General features: G+C 41.2%; 1 protein-coding gene across 3 annotated transcripts in view; it reads right to left on the bottom strand.

The window, feature by feature from the left end:
• SLAIN1 (SLAIN motif family member 1) overlaps positions 1-19,292 on the bottom strand; it is a 61,683-nt gene that overhangs the window by 10,058 nt on the left and 32,333 nt on the right. For 2 of the 3 annotated variants that reach the window (XM_023252403.2, XM_045054711.1), the window contains exons 3-5: positions 8,742-8,891; positions 7,454-7,603; positions 5,046-5,387 (exon numbers count right to left, since the gene is read on the bottom strand). In XM_023252403.2, coding sequence (XP_023108171.1) covers positions 5,046-5,387; positions 7,454-7,603; positions 8,742-8,891 — 642 coding nt within the window. The remainder of the gene's footprint in view (positions 1-5,045; positions 5,388-7,453; positions 7,604-8,741; positions 8,892-19,292) is intronic. The other variant, XM_023252405.2, reaches the window with a different exon arrangement.

Genomic DNA, 19,292 nt, shown 5'->3' with positions numbered 1-19,292 from the left:
TAAATGCCAGGCACCTCAGAAGATGCCGGGGGGACCACACTGTACCACAGGTCCAGTCCCTGACTCTGAGTTTATAGTCTAAACCAGGTCTTCTCAATCTTGTTTCCATTATCCATCCTAAAGAGAAAATCTAAAATTTAACGTTAAATCTTATTTTTCCCAAATGGAACAAATTATACAGAAAAATAACATTTGAAACATTTGGAACTCTGCGGGACTACAAACCACGGTACTATCTCATGCTGTTCATGCACCCCCTACTCTCCAAGATATTTTTATTTTTATTGGTATATGCCCTAAAACACCAACAGACACATACCAGGGCACTCAAGTTTGCGGTCACTTTCTTTCGAGCTAAATTGGAAAACAAATGATATACTTGAACACTAATCCAAAACGTGTCCAAGGACAAAACCAAACTCATCTTCTCCCCCCTTCTTTGCACTGCTTGTTTCACATTACTTCTACCCAGTCACTGGAGCCCTGCCCAGCAATTTTTGCCTCTTTGCCGGAGTCTAGGGAAAAGACAGAAAAGTAAACAAGTGTAATAAGTATACTTACATAATAAGCATAAGAAAGTAAAATAAGAAAGTGTAAAGAGCGCTATGAGGAGACCAAAAAGAAGATTATGTCGACCTCGCTTTTTCTGTATATCTCCTAGCGGAGGTATTTCCACTCCCACAACACATCCTTATTCCCGGTACGTATTTCTAGAGTTAATAATGCTCAAATACTGCCACTGACTGTTAGTTTTCTTGACCATTTTCCTCAATATCTCCTTGAGGCCTATTTGGCACAACCATAGGTTTCATATTCCTAAATTCTTGTGAAAGTTCCTAACCCCAGGCAGCAGGCATGTAATACATTCAGCACACGTTATTTATGTGTATGTTGGCAGACGGTGTGTGGTAGGAGAAATAAGGGAGAAGGGACTGGTCTTAGAGTCTACATCCAGATCTTTGGAACATCACACTAACTGGATGAAAAGCGAGCTTCTATTAATGCAAGACTAAATTACTTTGACTATATTTAAGCTGCAGGGAGCACAAGGAAAGAATTATATGCTACCATTTGGAATATGAATTGAGTTTCTACATTTCTCAGTTTCCAAACTATTTACTATGAAAGTGTCCATAGCGGCATCTGGGTGGCTCAGTTGGTTAAGCGTCCGACTCTTGGTTTCCGCTCAGGTCATGATCTCACGGTTCATGAGTTCGAGCCCCGCATTGGGCTCCGCACTGACAGTGCGGAGTCTGCTTGGGATTCTCTCTCTCTCGTTCTGCCCCTCTCCAACTCACTTGCTCTGTGTCTCTCAAAAATAAATAAATCTTAAAAAGTTGAAAAAGTTTTCATATATACAGAAGTGTTGAAAAGCAGTGTCGTATCTGCATGTTTTCCACCTAGATATGCTAGTTGTTTTCATCTTGCCATAATTAATTCATCTCCACATATATACATAATTGTTTGCTGTGAAGCCACATAAAAGCTGCAGACCTCTGGACACTTGAACACTAATGCCTTCTCCCTCAGTTTTAATATGATGTCATGACTTCCATTAAGCACATGGAATACATTTTCTTCCTGGTATTTTGAGCTTCAATAATAAATTAGTCACTGTGACCTTCCCACTGCCACAATTTCTTTTAAATTTTAAACCTAAAGGTACCCAGGCACTTTGAAATCTTAGGTAGGGTCAAAGAATAAGAAAATTCTGTACAATCACAATACTTTCACTCCATGTAAACAAATTAACAATAGGTTTTAATAATCCACATACAAAATTTTCCCATCAAGAATGTCCTTCATAAGCATTTCCCCCTAAACCACGATCAGTCAAGGTTCACACATTAGATGTGGTGGTTGTGTTTCTAATCTCTATTAATCTAGATGTATCTGTTTTTAAAAACCAATCTTTATTCCTGTAAGCAGCAAGTCAGTCTCACAAAGCTTTAAATCTGAAATACGCTCTTAAAAGTAAAGGCTTCCAAGTGTCAATATCTAGAACACTTCTCCTCTGGGTGAAGCTCCCATCTACAAGCGATGTCAGGGACCATCTGGAAATGAGGTACACTCTTCCTGTCAAACAATGTGGATCACATTAATGACCATATATGCTTTAGTGTTCAAGGAATCAAAAATAACATTCTATTTCTATCTTCACAAGAAATCAGCAATTTGCACTCAAGGACTGAGGTGCAGCAAGGAAAGCTGGAGGAACAGACAGAGGAAAGAATTCAAGGGAGTCTTCTCATGTTATTATTTCTCAAGCAGCAGCAAGAGTTACCACTCTAAGAAACAAAGACTCAAGAGTATTCAGAAATAAAGGGGACATGTGGTTACCCACCAATCAGATCTAGCCTTCCAATCAGTACAGGGTACAAGGGAGGGCCCGGGGCTAACAGTGCTAACCTCATGCCACAGACAACCCCTGCCATACCCTAAAAAGATCCTACAAGAGTTAGTCATTGTTCACATCTGGAAAGCTATTCCAAATACGCTTTTAATTTTATAACCCCTATAAATAGTCCCATAACGGTTTTTTAAAATTTTTTTTAATGTTTTATTTATTCTTGAGAGAGAGAAGGACAGAGTATGAGCGAGGGAGGGGCAGAGAGAGAGGGAGACACAGAATCTGAAGCAGGCTCCAGTCTCTGAGCTGTCAGCACACAGCCTGACGCGGGACTCGAACTCACAACTGCAAGATCATGACCTCAGCCGAAGTCTCATGACGCTCAACCGACTGAGCCACCCAGGCACCCTGATCCCATAAATTTTAAGAGCCTTCTTTTCTGAACCTAGGCAGCGCTGGAGCTACGAAAGCAATAAACATAAATATGCACTGGTGACTTCTTGTTAGTCATTTTTATTTAGTTTTTAAAGTTGATTTGAGAGAGACAGAGATAGCATGAGTGGGGGAGAAGCAGAGAGAGAGGGAGGGAGGGAGGGAGGGAGGGAGGGAGGGAGAATCCCAAGCTGCCCCTCGCTGCCAACACAGAGCCAGATTCGGGGCTTGAAAGCACCGAGCCAAGAGGTCATGACCTGAGCCGAAGCCAAGAGTTGGACACTTAACCGGCTTAGCCACCCAGGTGCCCCTTTAGTCATTTTAAATGGATCGCTAATTTATTCTCTCCTATCCATATTATTTTAGGAATTTAGAAAAAATACGATGGCCTAGTTTCAAAGCTGCCACTCTTATTTCACAATTTTGTTCAACTGATATTCCATGGTAACAAATGAAGGGTCAGTTATCTGAGTCACATTTTTTTAAAATGAGGGTGGGAGGGGAGACAGTCAGTCGTTATTTACTTTCCCAGCACTTTTCATCCAGGCAGTGCAAGGGTCATTATTTCATTTGTTCCTTAGGTTGGAAGAGTATGTACCGGATGATTTGATGTGAAATTATACCTAAGTTTTCCGAGAAAGAGGTATTATTTGTCCACATTTTATAGCCAAAGAAAGCAACGTGTATGGAGACCCGAGGGACCTGTGAAAGACGGAAGTGGTGGGACAAGACTGGACTCCAGAGCCTGCACTCTCAACCCCCAAGTTAATCGGCCACAAGTCCAGTCCAGAAAACCGTGGTCGTATTCGATTTTCCTTTGCGCATGGAGCCCAGGCCTTTTAGGAAAAATGAAACTGCCACTGTTGGACGCTAAGCTGTGGGGTGCCTCTGCTTTCCTTATGGGAGTCATCACAGCGCAGGTCCAGGGAAACCGATCCTTTTCATCGTGGTGCTCGGTGTAAGGTGAAACCCCTCTTCTAAGGGAAGACAACAATCCGCTGGCAACACGGAGCAAGCAGCGGGGCCAGCGTCTGCTGGGCAACTAGGATACGATGTTTTAAGACACCTGACAACCATCAGAGCAACAACTCGAGGCGTCCTTTTCCTCGATTTCAAAGCGAGGCAGACTTTCAAGACGCACATGGAATACACCGCTTTTCTGGCATTATGAGCATTAATAAATTAGTTACTACAACATGCCTTAGCTGCCACTTTTTTTCCTTTTAAATTTGATATCTGGAAATACTAGAAGAGAAATTACGACTGAAATGTTCAATAGTTTCAAAGGATCTCTCAATTAGCACGAATGATACATGTACAGAAGAAGAGAAGGTAAAAACAAAAAACATGGTGATCATGAATACAATTTGTATTTGGCCCTGCAGTCCTTTTAAATAGGCTGCTTCACCACTCCTGGGCCCAGCTTTGAGAAATGGTGCTATGTAATAATTAAGAGCTGTAATTATAAATACGGTTTATTTCTCCATATTATACAGGATTTGCATGTGAAATCTGACTGGTCATTGGTACAAAATCATAGCAGGCTTAGAATATTACATGATTGTTCTCCCTAGTCTGCTGGAGGTCAAGGACCGTACCTCCTGGATTGGGGAAGTAAGACTAACAGTGAATATGGAGAAAGGAAAAAACACACAAGAGAATGACACATACTCTGACCCACCACGTTGACAGTCACGCTGGGGCAGATCAACTTCCTGTTACCACGCCAAGTATCAGCCTCCGTATCCCTCCTGGTACACAGATCTTACTTCTAGATGTCAGAGGGAAAGACACATCCAAACTTGTCCTAAATCAGGATGTGCACAAGCATCACCATCCATGCTTCCCATCCATTACCGCGTGACAGGAGCAGGCAGTGCGGGACTGAGGTGGCAGGAGAGGAAAGAAGACACCGCTCAGTGCGATGGGCTCCACGGATCTCCACTGTGAACTCAGCCAGCACCACCTGCCCGTCCTGCCTCTGAACTAGCAACCACATAAAGATGCCCCATATGCATGACTCATCCTGTGCTGGCCACGTCGTGGTGGTTTTCTTGAAGCTGTAAGTCTGTCAGTCTGGGACACGTGATCAGAAACTGGTCAATTTTAGATTTCAACTCAGACCATACTGGTAAGTTCTTGAAGATATACTTAATAAATCTGGGAAACATTTAGCAATTATTTATACTGACATTAAAACCATTTCTTGGCCCTATATGAAAGATCAAAGCACACTAAATACCAAAGGACACATATAACCTACCTCCATTGGTCCTATTTGGTTGCTGATCTGGAGTTTGGGCTTGAGGTGAATAATACTGTTGTTGCTGGTAATTATTTGAAGGAAAATACTGGGAACTGGGGCTCCTCCTACAATCCCGAATGCTGGAGAAAGTCTGTGAATGGGGAATTCCTCTTTGGAAAGGCGAACACCTTGGAAGACGAGGCTGAGGTGGTGGCAAATGGTCAAATTCTTCCTCGTCCTCCAGACTGAATCGATCATATTCTTGATCACTACATGTCCCTTTTTTTCCTGAATTCAGTGACACACTGGAACTATGTCTGGACACAGATGCTGAAGTGGACGCATAATCTTGCCTGAGACCTATGACAGAACAAGAAATAGTATCACCTCATGAGACATCTCAATCCAGCAAAAATTAAGTTGCAGTTAAGCATCAGAAGAAAATTTCTGTCAAATAATTCAAATGAAGGCCACTATCTTGTTCATAGTTTGTTACGTCCCAAGAAAACAGATACATTTACCTACCAAACAGATGTCTAAGATTAGACTATCCTGTTGTGCAAAAAAATTGCCCCAATTCCAATGAAGAAGAAATACACTGCTACAGTTCATCAATCAGTGTCTGCCAATTTCCCCAAATGATCCCTTAAGAAATCTGGAGAGATACTCAGGAAAAGCTATTCATCATCATTACAAACAGTATGTTATAAGTTAGACAATTCAAATAATCCAATCTCTGTCCAGGGGGTATTCCTCCTGCTCCCCACCCCAGCTTTCAAAGTCAAAGCAAAGTTCAAAACCTGGGGTACAAATATTGTCTAACGAGGTCACCTCTCTGTTCTATTTGTTACTAATATTATCTTTTTCAAAGCACACAGACACTTCAACTCTTCAATAGTTTTGGGTTATCCTAAATGAAAACCAACTAAAAATAGCCAAACTGGAAGTTTCTAGTTATTCCTTTCATCTCACGGTCAATACCACAATTTTTTTAAAGTAGTCTCTCCCTAACTTCTGAAACTCACATTAATTGTCTAGGCATATATTTTCAGAAAGCATTACTGTTATTTTACTATTCCTAAACAACAACATAAAACAATCACTTTCTCCCTCTGAATGGATCTTATCAAACTCTCCATAAGCATTACCATGTTTCTCATAGTAGCCTTGACTAATTTTGAAAACAGGAAGTTGTTGTGCTTGAATGAAATGATACTTGGCTGTTTCTACTTATGTTGACCTGAAAAGATAAAACTCCAAACCAAGCCTAGCCCAGTTCTGTGATCTACATCTTATTGTGCCTTTAATACCTTGCGGTAGTTCACTCCTAGATTTGTTAACTTTCCTGCAGAGCCACTGATACATTGTCCCATCGCTAATGATCTCTTCTATGTTTATATTTATCCTGAGAAGCTTGTCGATGGATTTTAATTGAGTTTATATTAAGATAACTATAGACTCACACGCAGTTCTAAGAAAGAACACCGAGAGATCCCTTGTGCACTTTGCCCAGTGTCCCCCAATGGTAGCATTTTGCAAAATTATAAAACAATATGACAACCAGGATATTGTGATACAAACCCAATTTGTTTAGATATTTTCAGTTTTACTCATATATATGGAAGTATTAAGTTCCATACAATGTTATCACCTGTATGATCAAATATTCACCACCAGTGTCAAAATACTAAACAGTTCCAAAAATCCACAAAACATGAAAATCCCTTGTGGTGCCCTTTTATAACCACGTCCCCCTCCTTCCTGAGATCCCACACCCTGTCTCTAACCCTCATCAATTGTAAAATTTTCTCACTCCAAAATGTTATATAAATGGAATTACACAGAATGAAATCTCTTGAGATCTTTTTTCACTCAGCAGAATTCCTGGGAGATTCATCCAAGATGCTGCCTGCATCAACAGTCCACTCCCTCTTACTGCTGAGTAGTACTCCCTGGTATGGGAGCACTGAAGCCTGATTAACCATTCACCTCTTGAAGGACATCTGAGTTCATTCCAGTTTGGGGCTGTTACAAATAAAGCTGCTACAAACATTCATGTATAAGTTTTTATGTGAACAAAAATTTCCACTGTTCTAGGACAGGTGCCTAAGACTGCAACTTGCTGGCGTCTATGGGAATTGCATGTTTGTTTGTTTTTTAAGAAGCCGACAAACGGTTTCCATAGTAACTGTACCAGTGATGTCTTTATATTCATGTATTTTGACCAGAGTATGTCCTAACAACTTATGATGCCCATGAAAGCCTGAGGGGCATTAACTGGCCCATCTACACGGTAGGGTAGGCATGAGAAAAAGAATCTAATGCTTATCCATTACCTTGGGAGAAATGCCTAAGCCTCCCTATCCCCTCACATTTCAAGTACAAGACTCTAATTTAAGAAGTTTCCTACTTTAAAGAGAACATACTTTCTTCTTGGAGACGAGCCATGATCTGGACATCAGTGAGATCCTGTAACTTATATCCCATGGAGATAGAATCATCTTCCAATTCTGAAGTACTCAGCTCACTGTCTATAGAGGACTGGGGACTGAGAGGGGAGCCCCTAGATGTGTAACCTGAAAAATAAAGGAAACAGGTTTATCATTTGGTCTGAAGAACTGATATTTACATAATGCTTTGCAATTCCTGTATCAAATCAGCAATTTTCTTCCTATTTTCATAATGCCACTGAAGGGTGACCAACACGTAACCATTCAATGGCGAGACAATATGCACGTCCTTCACATGTTCATGATTCACATATATTTTTTCAGGTTCAATTTTCACAATTAAAAAAAATCACTCTGCACTATACACCAAAAAAACTGTTAAGAGGGCAGATTGAATTATGGTTTTACCACATCAAAATGTATACATATTACTAGTGCTGAAATCTGCATCCCATTAGGTAAGTATATATCTGAAGACATTATAGAAGAATACTTAGTTCCATGTTCACTTTTGATTAATAATCACATATGCTTCTCTCTAGTAGTAACGGATTATAAATTTTAAGATTAAACTATAATCTGGTCCGTTTTTCAAACAGGTACAAATAGAGCTATGAATGAATAAGAACATCACATGTAAAAGGCTCACATATATACACAGAAGCATATATAAAATCTCAACGACAGAGGGTACAGTACTCCCAGGAGATGGGAAGTCACCCACAAAAGTAAAAAAGCAATGGCTTGGGTAAAAGAACGAAGGAAGAAAGGCCCCAAAGGGAGAAAAACTGTAGGAATGGAATCACACCAATGCTGAGACAAATAAGGAAATGGCGAGAATTTCATCTCATAAGAAGCTACTGTGGGTATTTTTTTTTCCTGTGGAGCCCTGGCTTAATAAAAAGCTACCAGAAAAAATAAAATTTTAAAAATTAAGACATACAAGGTTTACATTCCTGAGTCATAATAAAAACACTTGAGTTGTGTTCGACATTTAATTTTAAAGGCACACTAGGCATTTGGAAATCTAGCCATATACGTATAGTTTTGCTAACCAGGAAAACTGCCTGTTGCACACACTTGGGAGCACACCAATGGTGCTCAAGCACAAAGGAGGGCTAGCCTTCTCGGTGCCCAAAGTAAGTGTGCAGCACACAATCTGTGTCACAAGGTCACCCTCAACTTTTCAGTAAGAGAGGACAGGTGAGCTGTTTTTGGTGACGAATGATAAAGCAAGCAGCTGGTCAAGAAGTTGAAATATTACCTGTTCTTTCAGGTGTTAGTATTGCTTTATTTGAGGTTTTAGAGAAGCTGGGAGTATTAATGCCATTGCTATAAGGGCTGAGTCTTGCAACAGGACTATAAGGAAAAGCCAGGGAGACATTTGAAGAGAAGAGACTCCGCCATCGGCTAGCTGTCACAGAAGCAGAAAATAAACAGCAGCAGTTAGCTATCCGGAAGCAGGTGCTTATTTGTCAGAAGGAGAAAGGGGAGAGGTTAAAAAAAAAATGAAAAGACAAAGCAATTTTTCATAAGGATAACTTAAATGACTTCCACATATCGAAGGTGAAAATACTTAAAAACAGGCAATTTGTGAATTAGAGTCCTACTGATACCTTCATTTAAGACCTAGGAATCAGCTCGATTAAAGCCAATATACCTGTGTAATAATGAAAACCTGTTTTGAATTTCTACGTTAGAAATGCTTTCTATTTCCTATTTCTGCACAAGGATTTAAGTGTTTTGTAATAATATAAACGTTCAGTGTCCAAAAAAGCTCAAGCTTAAAAACTGTGGGGAATGTGACTGTTACCTATACACAGTCCCATATTTTTTCCTAAGGTTCATTTTCAACCCATTTAATATGGAAAATGTTGATCAAGCAATATTTAAGGAAACCTGTTCTTGGCTTACAGGACACAAACTTAAAGGAACTGCTGCATTTCTTAACAGCCCTGCATCCAAACCAAGGATTGTGGAAAAACAATACAAAATCGCAGGAGAAGGATACAAAATTTAATGACAGCTATTTTTGATGGAAGGTGTAGAGATGAATTGGCAACTTGTTGCATTTATTTTAATAAAAAAACATTTTCCAGATTTTTTGTATTGAACATGTATTACTTATGTAACATTTAAAGGTAGGATTATATATACTATTAATTTAGTACTTTCAGGAACAACAAGGAATTTTACCTACAACGGGCAAATGATCTAATTCTTCGTACACTGCTTCACCTGACAGAATTAACGTATCTCCCTCGGCCCAAAATGCCAACCCCTGCTACTTCCGAGTTCTTGGGATCATGCAAAAGACCTCAAAACCGTAAAAACTTGAGTAAGTCACACCAAGCATCACATAGTCTTCCTTCAAGGCATACAGATTACTTTGCTAAGCAAAATCCATTCTTCTAAAAAGCAATCACTTAGACGTGGACTAATAATAATAAGCAGGGCAGGAGGGAACAGATAAGAATTACAGAGGAGGTTAAATTTCACATAAAGCAGTTAGTTGGACTGTATTTGCTGGAAATCTCACCAAACCTGAAGCAGCAAGTATGAAAAGGACTGCCTGACTCCCATCCCCAGATCACTTTTTTTTAATGTTTTTTTTAATGTTTATTTTTGAGAGAGAGAGAGAGAGAGTGAGAGAGAGTGAGAGAGAGAGAGAGAGAGAGCGCGCGAGAGCAAGCAGGGAAGGGGCAGAGAGAGAGGGAGACAAAGAATCTGAAGCAGGCTCCAGGCTCTGAGCTGTCAGCACAGAGCCCGACATGGGGCTCCAACTCAGGAACCGTGAGATCATGAAGTTTGACGCTCAATGACTGATCTACCCAGGCGCCCCACCCCCCCAGACCACTCTTAATGAGCGCCACTAATGAGCCAGCGGATGGCTGAGGAGCACTTCAAACTGGGCAGTGCAGTTGAAGGGACAGAAACGATGGGGTGTGGGAGTCAAGAAAATAATCTGCTCCAAAATGGGGATACTTAAGAGCCTTGCAAAATATCACCAAGGTTATTTCAAAGAGCAAAGTGTTTCCTCTTATTCCAGCAAGAGTCGTCGAGGTAAGTACCGCCCCATTCCAACAATTACATGCAAAACAGCTCTTCTTCCTGCAAGTGAAAGAGGAAAGCAGCCGCCTGCACAAGGATCACACTTTTCAGAATTCACCAGTGTCCAGAAGGGGACCCTGCAGCACAGCGTCACTCCTGACTGACAGCAGTCACCTCACTTACCCAACCTGTAATTAAGGGTGAGCTCTTCTCAAGCTCAGCCAGAGCAGAGACCCATGAGGCTGCCATTCCCCGTCCTGTAACTTCTAGACACACAAGCCTGATTCCCAAATACACTGCAAAGTAGGGCTTGGTATGCAACACACCCAAGGTAGCCACTCCTGCACCTTTAATCTCTAGGACTCAAAGTTTCTCATTAAAATTCTATATTAAAAAAAAAAAAAAGATCAATAGCTCTTTGTGACTGCTAACTTGCTTAACAGATGATGTCTGATCACTTGCCAGGCAAATTACAGTAACTGCGTGTTCTCACCCACAGATGCAGGCGACAATGCATCCCAAGTAAACAGCATTCACTACTCTGCACAATAACTACTGTGACCCAGCCTCCCAGCACAATGGTACAGTGATTGTGGCAATGACAGCAAGATCCTGACTAAGAACACAATTAGCATCTATTGCAAGAAAGAATGCTCTACATTGTCCTTTGGCATGGAGGCTTTTAAGAAGAGGGAGGAGAATTATCCTGGGGCAAGCTAACAAAACAACAACATTAGACTAGTACCCGAGGCTGTGGCGGAGGAGGAGAGGGGAAAGGACAGGAAGCCATCACATCCTACTTATTCTTCACTATGTAGCTGAAGAATTGTAGGAATTGTAACAGGAAGCATTTTTATTTTTTTGCTAATACTTTGTGAGTAAAATTCTACTCCCCAACGTAGGGCTTGAACTCACAACTCCAAGATCAAGAGTCACATGCTCTACCAACTGAGCCGGCCAGGTGCCCCAGAAAGCATTTCTATAGCGAATAAAACAAAACAACCTTCTAAAGGGCAATTTTATCTTTTTCAGTCAATTAATTTAATGGACTTTTCATATGAGGATGTTTTTTGAGAGGCTCAGGGATGATTGAAATGACCCTAAAAAAGGAGTAAGATGGCATTGCTAAAGAAGAAAATGGGAAACAAAGTTCTGAACAACAGTTATGTTTCCTTACACTCTACTGCAAAGTACTACCAGTAAGTAGAGGGCTTCTCAAACTTGGGATGAGGCTTAGGACTATGTATCTGCTTGTTCTATTCCAAGCCCTAGATATAACGGAGCTGGGCCCAAACATCAGGACATGCTGAAGGTTTTCCTTCCTAAATACCTTAATTTGGACAGCCTCCCAGGACACTCCTTCCCACATGCTCTCTGTAGTCCTACTGCAATTTCCTTGACCAGGATGCTCACCACCTCGCACCAGATGAATGTCATCTACTCCTCAAACAACCTGTAGCCGCCATCACCGTCCCTGGCAAGCCCACCCTGAATGTCATGACCAAAGCTGTGTTAGTCGGATACTAGTACTGCGGTGGCTTTTCAGGGCACACAGGATCTAGAAGGCACTCCGGATCATCTCACAGGACCCTTCCCCACTGCCATGCCCTCCTACCCACCTCTAGTGTTTCTGAACTTCCTTGCTAACACACCTGTACTGCAAAACCTTCTATGTTGCCTCCCTGATCTAACAAGCATCTTCTATGGAAATAAATGTGATTAGGTACTAAGGTATGGACTGAACCCTCATCTTTCTACAAAAAACAAAAATGGTCAATTATTTTCGGTACATCTTCAAAGTTGCCAGACTGAAAAAGTAAATTACAGATCTGTGAAGCTATTTTTGTTTTGTGTTTTTGTTTTTAAGAGAAAGGCAGAACTCACACGAGCAGGGGAGAGGGGCAAAGGGAGAGAGAATCTTAAGCAGGCTGCACACTCAACACAGAGCCCAATGCAGGGCTTGATCCCACAACCCTGAGATTATGACATGAGCTGAAATCGACATCCAAACATTCAACCGAGACACCCAGGCACCTCTGAAGCCATTTTTTGGAAATCATTAAGTATAACAACCCCCCCCACCCCAGAAAAAACTTAATTCGATAAATGTTCCAGTGATGACAATAACAAGAAAAATCACAAAGGACAGATGATGGGATAGGTTTAAGAATCTAAATTTCTTTAATTCTCCAAACTGAGAATTATTAACAAATACGTTTCCAGCCCCAATGACATTCCTTCTATGCCTTGCCTAGATTCATAGCAAATATAGCAAATATTCAAATTTGTGTTGAACATGTAGGTCTCTGAATATAATCAAAATCAAACTTAAGAAAGCAGTAATTCACACGAAAGGAAAAAGAGTAACTGATCTAATGAGAAGCTCAGTGATCATCCTCAAAAGATCGGTAACTCCATGAAGCTAAACGAGTTCAAAAATAAAGCAGTGCTAGGACATCTTCTAGAAACAATTATTTTCACATTTTCTTCTCACCACAGGGATAGCCAGTTCAGTACTGAACACAATGTCTGTCTGGCACACAGTATAAAATCAAAGTGCAATGCGGTCAAAATCTTGGTGAGTTTACTAACATTTCCTTATTTCAAACCATTTTACCATTCCTACCTTAACATCTAAATGGTTTTGCCCAATTTCTTAAACTTTATTAACTATAACTTAATATACACAGTATCTTTGAAGACAAAAGTTAGACATTTCAGCCCAGCTGGATAAAGGCTCAATGAAGAAATATACCTGTAGGAGTACAACTCATTAATACTTCCTAATAGCCACTCAGTTGTTGAACTTTGTGTGTGTGAATCTTCCGGTTTCCACCTAAATGACTTTATATTACTAATGGCTAGGGCCTATGATCAGGTGATTGACACATCAAGATTTAACAGGAGTCCCTGCCTAGGGTGAGCTAGGTCCTGCCATGCTAGGTTGCAACGTTAAAGTGAAGGGTCGTGCTAAGGACACTAGTTGGCAGGAAGCCTTACAAGAAGGTGACAAAGCTTACTCAAATTCTTGAAATGCTACCATCTCTTACAATCAAAGGACTGTTGGGGCGCCTGGGTGGCTCAGTCAGTTGAGCATCTGGCTTCGGCTCAGGTCATGATCTCACAGTTCGTGAGTTCGAGCCCCGCGCCGGGCTCTGTGCTGACAGCTCAGAACATGGAGCCTGCTTCGGATTCTGTGTCTCCCTCTCTCTCTGCCCCTAACCCACTCACATTCTGTCTCTCTCTCAAAAATAAATAAACATTAAAAAAAATTTAAAAAAATTAAAAAAAAAAGAAACTGTTCATAAAATAGCTAAAAGAGGGTTTAGTAGAATTTCTATAAATGCTACCTCCAATAGTGCAGCATCTGAGTTGGGTGAGGAAGTCCTGGAGGGCAGTGCTCTTACTCTTTCTAGTAGTTTCTAACAGTACAGGTACCATGGTCTGAAAGTTTGTGTCCCCCAAAATACATGCTGAAGTGCTAACCCCCAAACATGAAGGCATTATAGGTGGGGCCATTGGGAGAAGCTTAAGTCATGAGAACAGAACCCTCATGAACTGGAGCAGTGCCTTATAAAGGAGGCTCCAAAAAGCTCCTGAGCCCCTTCCACAACGTGAGAGCACAAGAAATCTGCAACCTGGCAGAGGGCCCCCCATGCCTGTGCATGCTGGCACCTGGTCTCAGACATCCAGCCTCCAGAACTGTGAGCAGTAAAGTGCTGCCCACCTCCTCTGTGGGATTTTGTTTCATAGTAGCGTGAACAGACTAAGATATAGGGGGAAGTTATTCTAGAAAATAAGCCCTGATCTTCCCTACTTCCATCTTCTTTCTCCTTTCTCATTGACGAATAAGACTGTCAAAGGCAAAACTGCAGCCTGCAGAGGCTGGCTCAGTCTAATTTGCCACGTTCTCTTATCTATCTCTCACACAAAGCAGGTGATCCAGGACCATTGCTTTGAAAGACAGAAGGATCACATGTTAAGAAATCAGTCTAAAGCAGCCCCTGTGAGTGTTTTACTTCTTCAGCTTTTGATAAGTCTGATGAAAACTCGTTAAAGGCAAATTTTAGATCTGTTGTATTAAAATTCACAGAACTGATTTCTAAATAACTTATAATTTTGTATCTCCTCGCTTGTGGCTCTTCTCAGCTACCCAAATTTATATTCTCCATCATTCCCTAACCCAGGATCTTCCCTGAGAAACTGGTCAACTATCATTTAAATCTTCACAGGCAAGACCCTGTGTACCCCGTGAGCCAAAAATAAAGCGGCATGCTCTAGCATTATGCAGACACCCTACATTTATAGAGCACAGCCAGAGTCGTTCCTTCATTCAAAATTTACCAAGAGATAAAAACAAAACAAAACAAAACAAAAAACATTAAAGGTCAGTCTCGAGCAGTGACGCAAATATCTTTCAAAGACACACACAGCACATAGTTATTTCCCTGCTCCACAGTCGTTCTCAGAAATCTGGCCCTGATGCTCCCACCTGCTTTTTAAAATTCATTTCTCTATTCATTTGAGGAGGCACCCACCATGGGACTATAAAGTACCAGATGCTGCAGATACGGAGATGAATAAAATATGATTATTGCCCTCCTTTCCTTCCCACTCCAATTTCTGAAGACCAGCTAGTGTAGAAGGCAGGCAAGTAAGATATGCATATGATGTGATACAGTAAGTGGAAAAAAGGCACCGTGAAGTACACTCACAAAGTGAAGACCATGATTAACTTTCCAAGGGAGTCCAAAGACTTCACCAGGAGAGATTATGTTTAACATGGCCCTTGAAAGTTGAGGAGGTTATCCTACAGGGTCCGAGGCCATTCCCATTCCAGGCAGAAATAACTTATGTGAAGCCACGGAAGCAAGAAGAAGCAGTGCGTGGTCAAGGAAGGGTGCGTGTTGTTAGGACTGAAGCACGGGGACGCAGGAGAAGAGCTAGGGCTGGAGGATGGGTGGCGGCAGCTTCCGCACTGTCATTAGGAGGACGCGCTTTAATATTCAATTTGTGTTTTGACTGAGGAGGAGAAAGGCCCGGTCAGATATGTATGTTATGAAGACGGCACAAATGGCCATACAGATGGTGGACAATTCGGGCAGGGAGCAGTGACTGAAAGACCAGTTAGGAGGTTTCACAGCAGAGTTGGTGAGTCATCACAAGGGATCAAACTAAAGTATCAGCAGAACATTTGATGAAAATATTTTAAATAAGCCACATCTGAGCTAAAGAGGAGATGTCTGGTGACCCAATGAATACAGGGAGTGGAGAAAAGGAGGCGGCCAAAGCTAATGCCATGGTTTCTAAAACACTGATGCCATCCACTAAGACAGGGAACATAAGATAAGCGTGCTGAAATGGAAGGAAAAAAGCAGCTGAATTTGAGATGGTTATAGGACATACCTACGTGCTGGTGCCCACTAAGGGGTGGAGAGTTCAGGAAAGCAGCTAGAGAAAAAAAGATTCGGGGCACGTCAACAAGTAGGTGTTACATGAAGCCACAGGCATGAATAAAGTCACCCAAGAAGAAGGTACACAAGGAAAAGAGAAGTGACTTCAGGAACATTTACAAGTGGATAAAGGGAGACTCAGTAACAAAGACTGGGAAAGGCTGCAGAGTTCAGGGATGAGCAGAGCCCAAAAACACTAAAGATAATGAAGGGTTGCAACATGGACGCAGAAGTTACTATGGGATGATGACTAAGAAACGGCAACTGGCTGGACAACTGGACCACCGAAGAGAGCGGATTCAACAGAGGAGCTAGAACAGAAACCTGTTTTTATAGGTCAAGCAGATGTAAGATGAGGAAGAAGAAATAACTCTTCCTAGAGAGATCAGGCTATAAAAATAAGAGAAATAGGGTTGTAGGTTTGCAGAGCATGAAACTCAAGGGAGGATAGTTCTTTAGGATAAGGGAGACCTACATACTGATAGAATGAGAACAGAACCAGTAGAGAAAACAAGAGTCTACAGAAAAGGGGAATGCACTGAACTGAGGTCCTGGAGATCAGAAGGAATGTGACAGAGAGGTAAGGTAGAGGGAACAGCCTTAGAAAAGGGAGAGTTATTTCTTCCTATGCAACTAGAAGGCAAAGCTAGTGAGGATACAGAGAATGCAATATTGGCCTCCGTTATCTGTATATTAGAAGGCAATAAATATGCTCAGAAGGCAGAGGCTGGAGTAAAAGACCAGTGTAGTAGTAATGGTGTGGCCCCCAGGGGGAGAAGTCAAAGTAATTGCCTAGGTGACTCTGTAACAATAAGGGAGCCTAAAAAACTATTTGAAGATATTAGCAAATGTTTTATGTTTCTGTAAAGGCATTTATGTCCTAGAGGTTTAGGTTTAGAGAGTTGACCACCTTAGTGACTGCAGGCTATGTGTCATTGGGGAATTTTAGAGATCTTTGGTAAGACCTTGGTAAAGGGAATAAAATGAAGGGCTAGATGGCTGTATTCAATACCAGTGAAACTCAGGGATCATGGCAACAGACTCACACAGGCGTTGGCCAATGTTTTCTACAAAGGGCCAACTAGTAAATATTTTAGGTTTTGCTGGCCATATAGTCTCCATTGCAACTTCTTAATTCCACCATCATAGCATTATATAGCAGCCACAGGCAACACGTAAATGAATGAATGGGACTATGCACTGATATAACTTTACTTATATATACAGAGAGTTGAATTTCACAAAAATTATAGGTCATGAATTTTTATTTTTTCCAACCATTTAAAAATGTGAGCCGCTTTTTATCTCCTGGGCCATACAAAAACAGGTTGAAGGCCAGACAGGGCCACAATTTGCCAACCCCCAGGGTAACAGACATACCAGTTTAACAATACTCACTCTGGAGAACGCACAGGATTAGAACTGCATCATAAGGGTATGTCACGTGATGTGATATAACAATGATGGCCAACAGTGTACCTCCTTACTGTAATTTTTCATAACATATTATAATAAAGATCAGCAAAAGACTAAAAGGACCCTCGACTAAGAATCTAGATACCAGAATTCCAGTCTCCATCCTGCCACATGCTAGTTCTCAAATGGAGCAAATCATGTAGCATCTTGCTTTTGCAAGGTTCCCACGTTTAGGTGTGTTTGTGGGACGATAACAAACAGGGCAAGCACCGGACAAAAGCTTGTGGCATGCACTCACACACTGAAGCAATTTTTTTTTTTTTTTTAGAAGAGTGCTGAAAAGTTAAAGCAAGTTGTAGCAAAATCATTCTCTAAACCCAGAGGGGAAATGTTCTAGTAGCTAGAAAGGAAGTGCAGAAATCTGCCCTTTTACTCTTCCCAATTCTCAGGCATTTTAACACGTCTTGTCAAAATGATGAGCATGCTTTCTGCATTACGTCTTCTTATCGAGACAACTTTACAGACTCAGTCTTTCAACTCAGAGGCAAAGTACTAAACCTTGAACATTCAACGATTTGATCAGGGTAGGTCAACGGTGCTCACTTCTGTATCCAAAGACTATCTCAGAGGAAGCATATGTCCCAAATGCCACATTCTAACAAGTATGGTTTCTTCAAAACCACGGGCTGCTAAGGTCATGTCTCTGACTCTTAAATAATGGTGTTTTTTAACCACAGAGTCCTGCAAAGTAAGGGAAAGGGGGAAAGGGGAGATAAACTTTCAATCCTCTGTTCTTATTCCTTCTTCATACAACAGGTGGACAGGCCTCAATACTAAGCCAAACAATCAGAGGAATCCCATGCATGGCCCTTCACAAACACCAGTGACAGAGTGGTCTAAGATCAGTGAATGGATAGGAGACACTCCTCTTCTAAAGCTTGCTATTCTCACTTATGGTGGCAGGAAATTTTATCCAGACCGCAGCATTTTGACCTAAACCCAAATACCACCACTCTATTTTCACGAACCATCGCCTTAGCTATAAATTTCCCAGGTGATCAGATTATATTTGTCCATACCTACAGGCGAGAGCCTATAGAATGCTTACATGTAGATGCACTCCCATGTCTGCACTAAACTTAAAGGGACTCAGGAACCTGGGTAAAGATAGTATTTTACTGGTTCTCTCATCAACTCTGACCAGACTGAAATACAAGGTTTCCGAAGGGCCTTAAGTTCACATTAAGCAGGCACTGCTGACTCGGCCCCAACCTGAGCAAGCCCCCTGGGGTAGGTACATATGGCTTGCAGCTTATCTGATCCTCTAGGTTTATTGGGTAAACTTGAAAAGCATTAATTTCTCCACAGCTCTCCATGGCCTGATGAATGAGCACACGGGACCGGGAAGTCCTGCTGCTTCTTTGAAACAGGTGTTCTTAAGTTCTTTCCCAGACACACGCAAAGTAAAGAGGATTCAAGCAGTATGCATTTGCCAGTGTATTCCTACAAGGAGAAGGGCTGCAGAAGTAGTAGACATCCCTCCCTGATTGGTATTCCTGGTGATTGTTTATTCAGGGCAAGTTAGTTGTAGTCCCCAAGACCCTCATTCTTCAAATTATAGGTAGAAAAACCTACCAGGTTAATTTGAATCTTTCCCACAGTGCTAGTTCATTCAACCTATGATGACAAATGAAACATTTTCAAATCAGTAACCATGGTATATGTACCCATACACATAGTATACATATATTTACTTGCTATATGTCAATATAACATGTTTGTTACATGTTAACACATATTCATGTTTATAAACATGTGTTTGTGTGATAGGCTAATATATATATACATATTTATTACATACGCTTAACATATATAATATATATGCATATTTGTTA

This window comes from Felis catus, chromosome A1 (genome assembly GCF_018350175.1).
Source record: "Felis catus isolate Fca126 chromosome A1, F.catus_Fca126_mat1.0, whole genome shotgun sequence".
Lineage (NCBI taxonomy): Eukaryota > Metazoa > Chordata > Mammalia > Carnivora > Felidae > Felis > Felis catus.
Note: the sequence above shows the minus strand (reverse complement) of the source record. Positions and strands in the feature narration are given on the sequence as shown.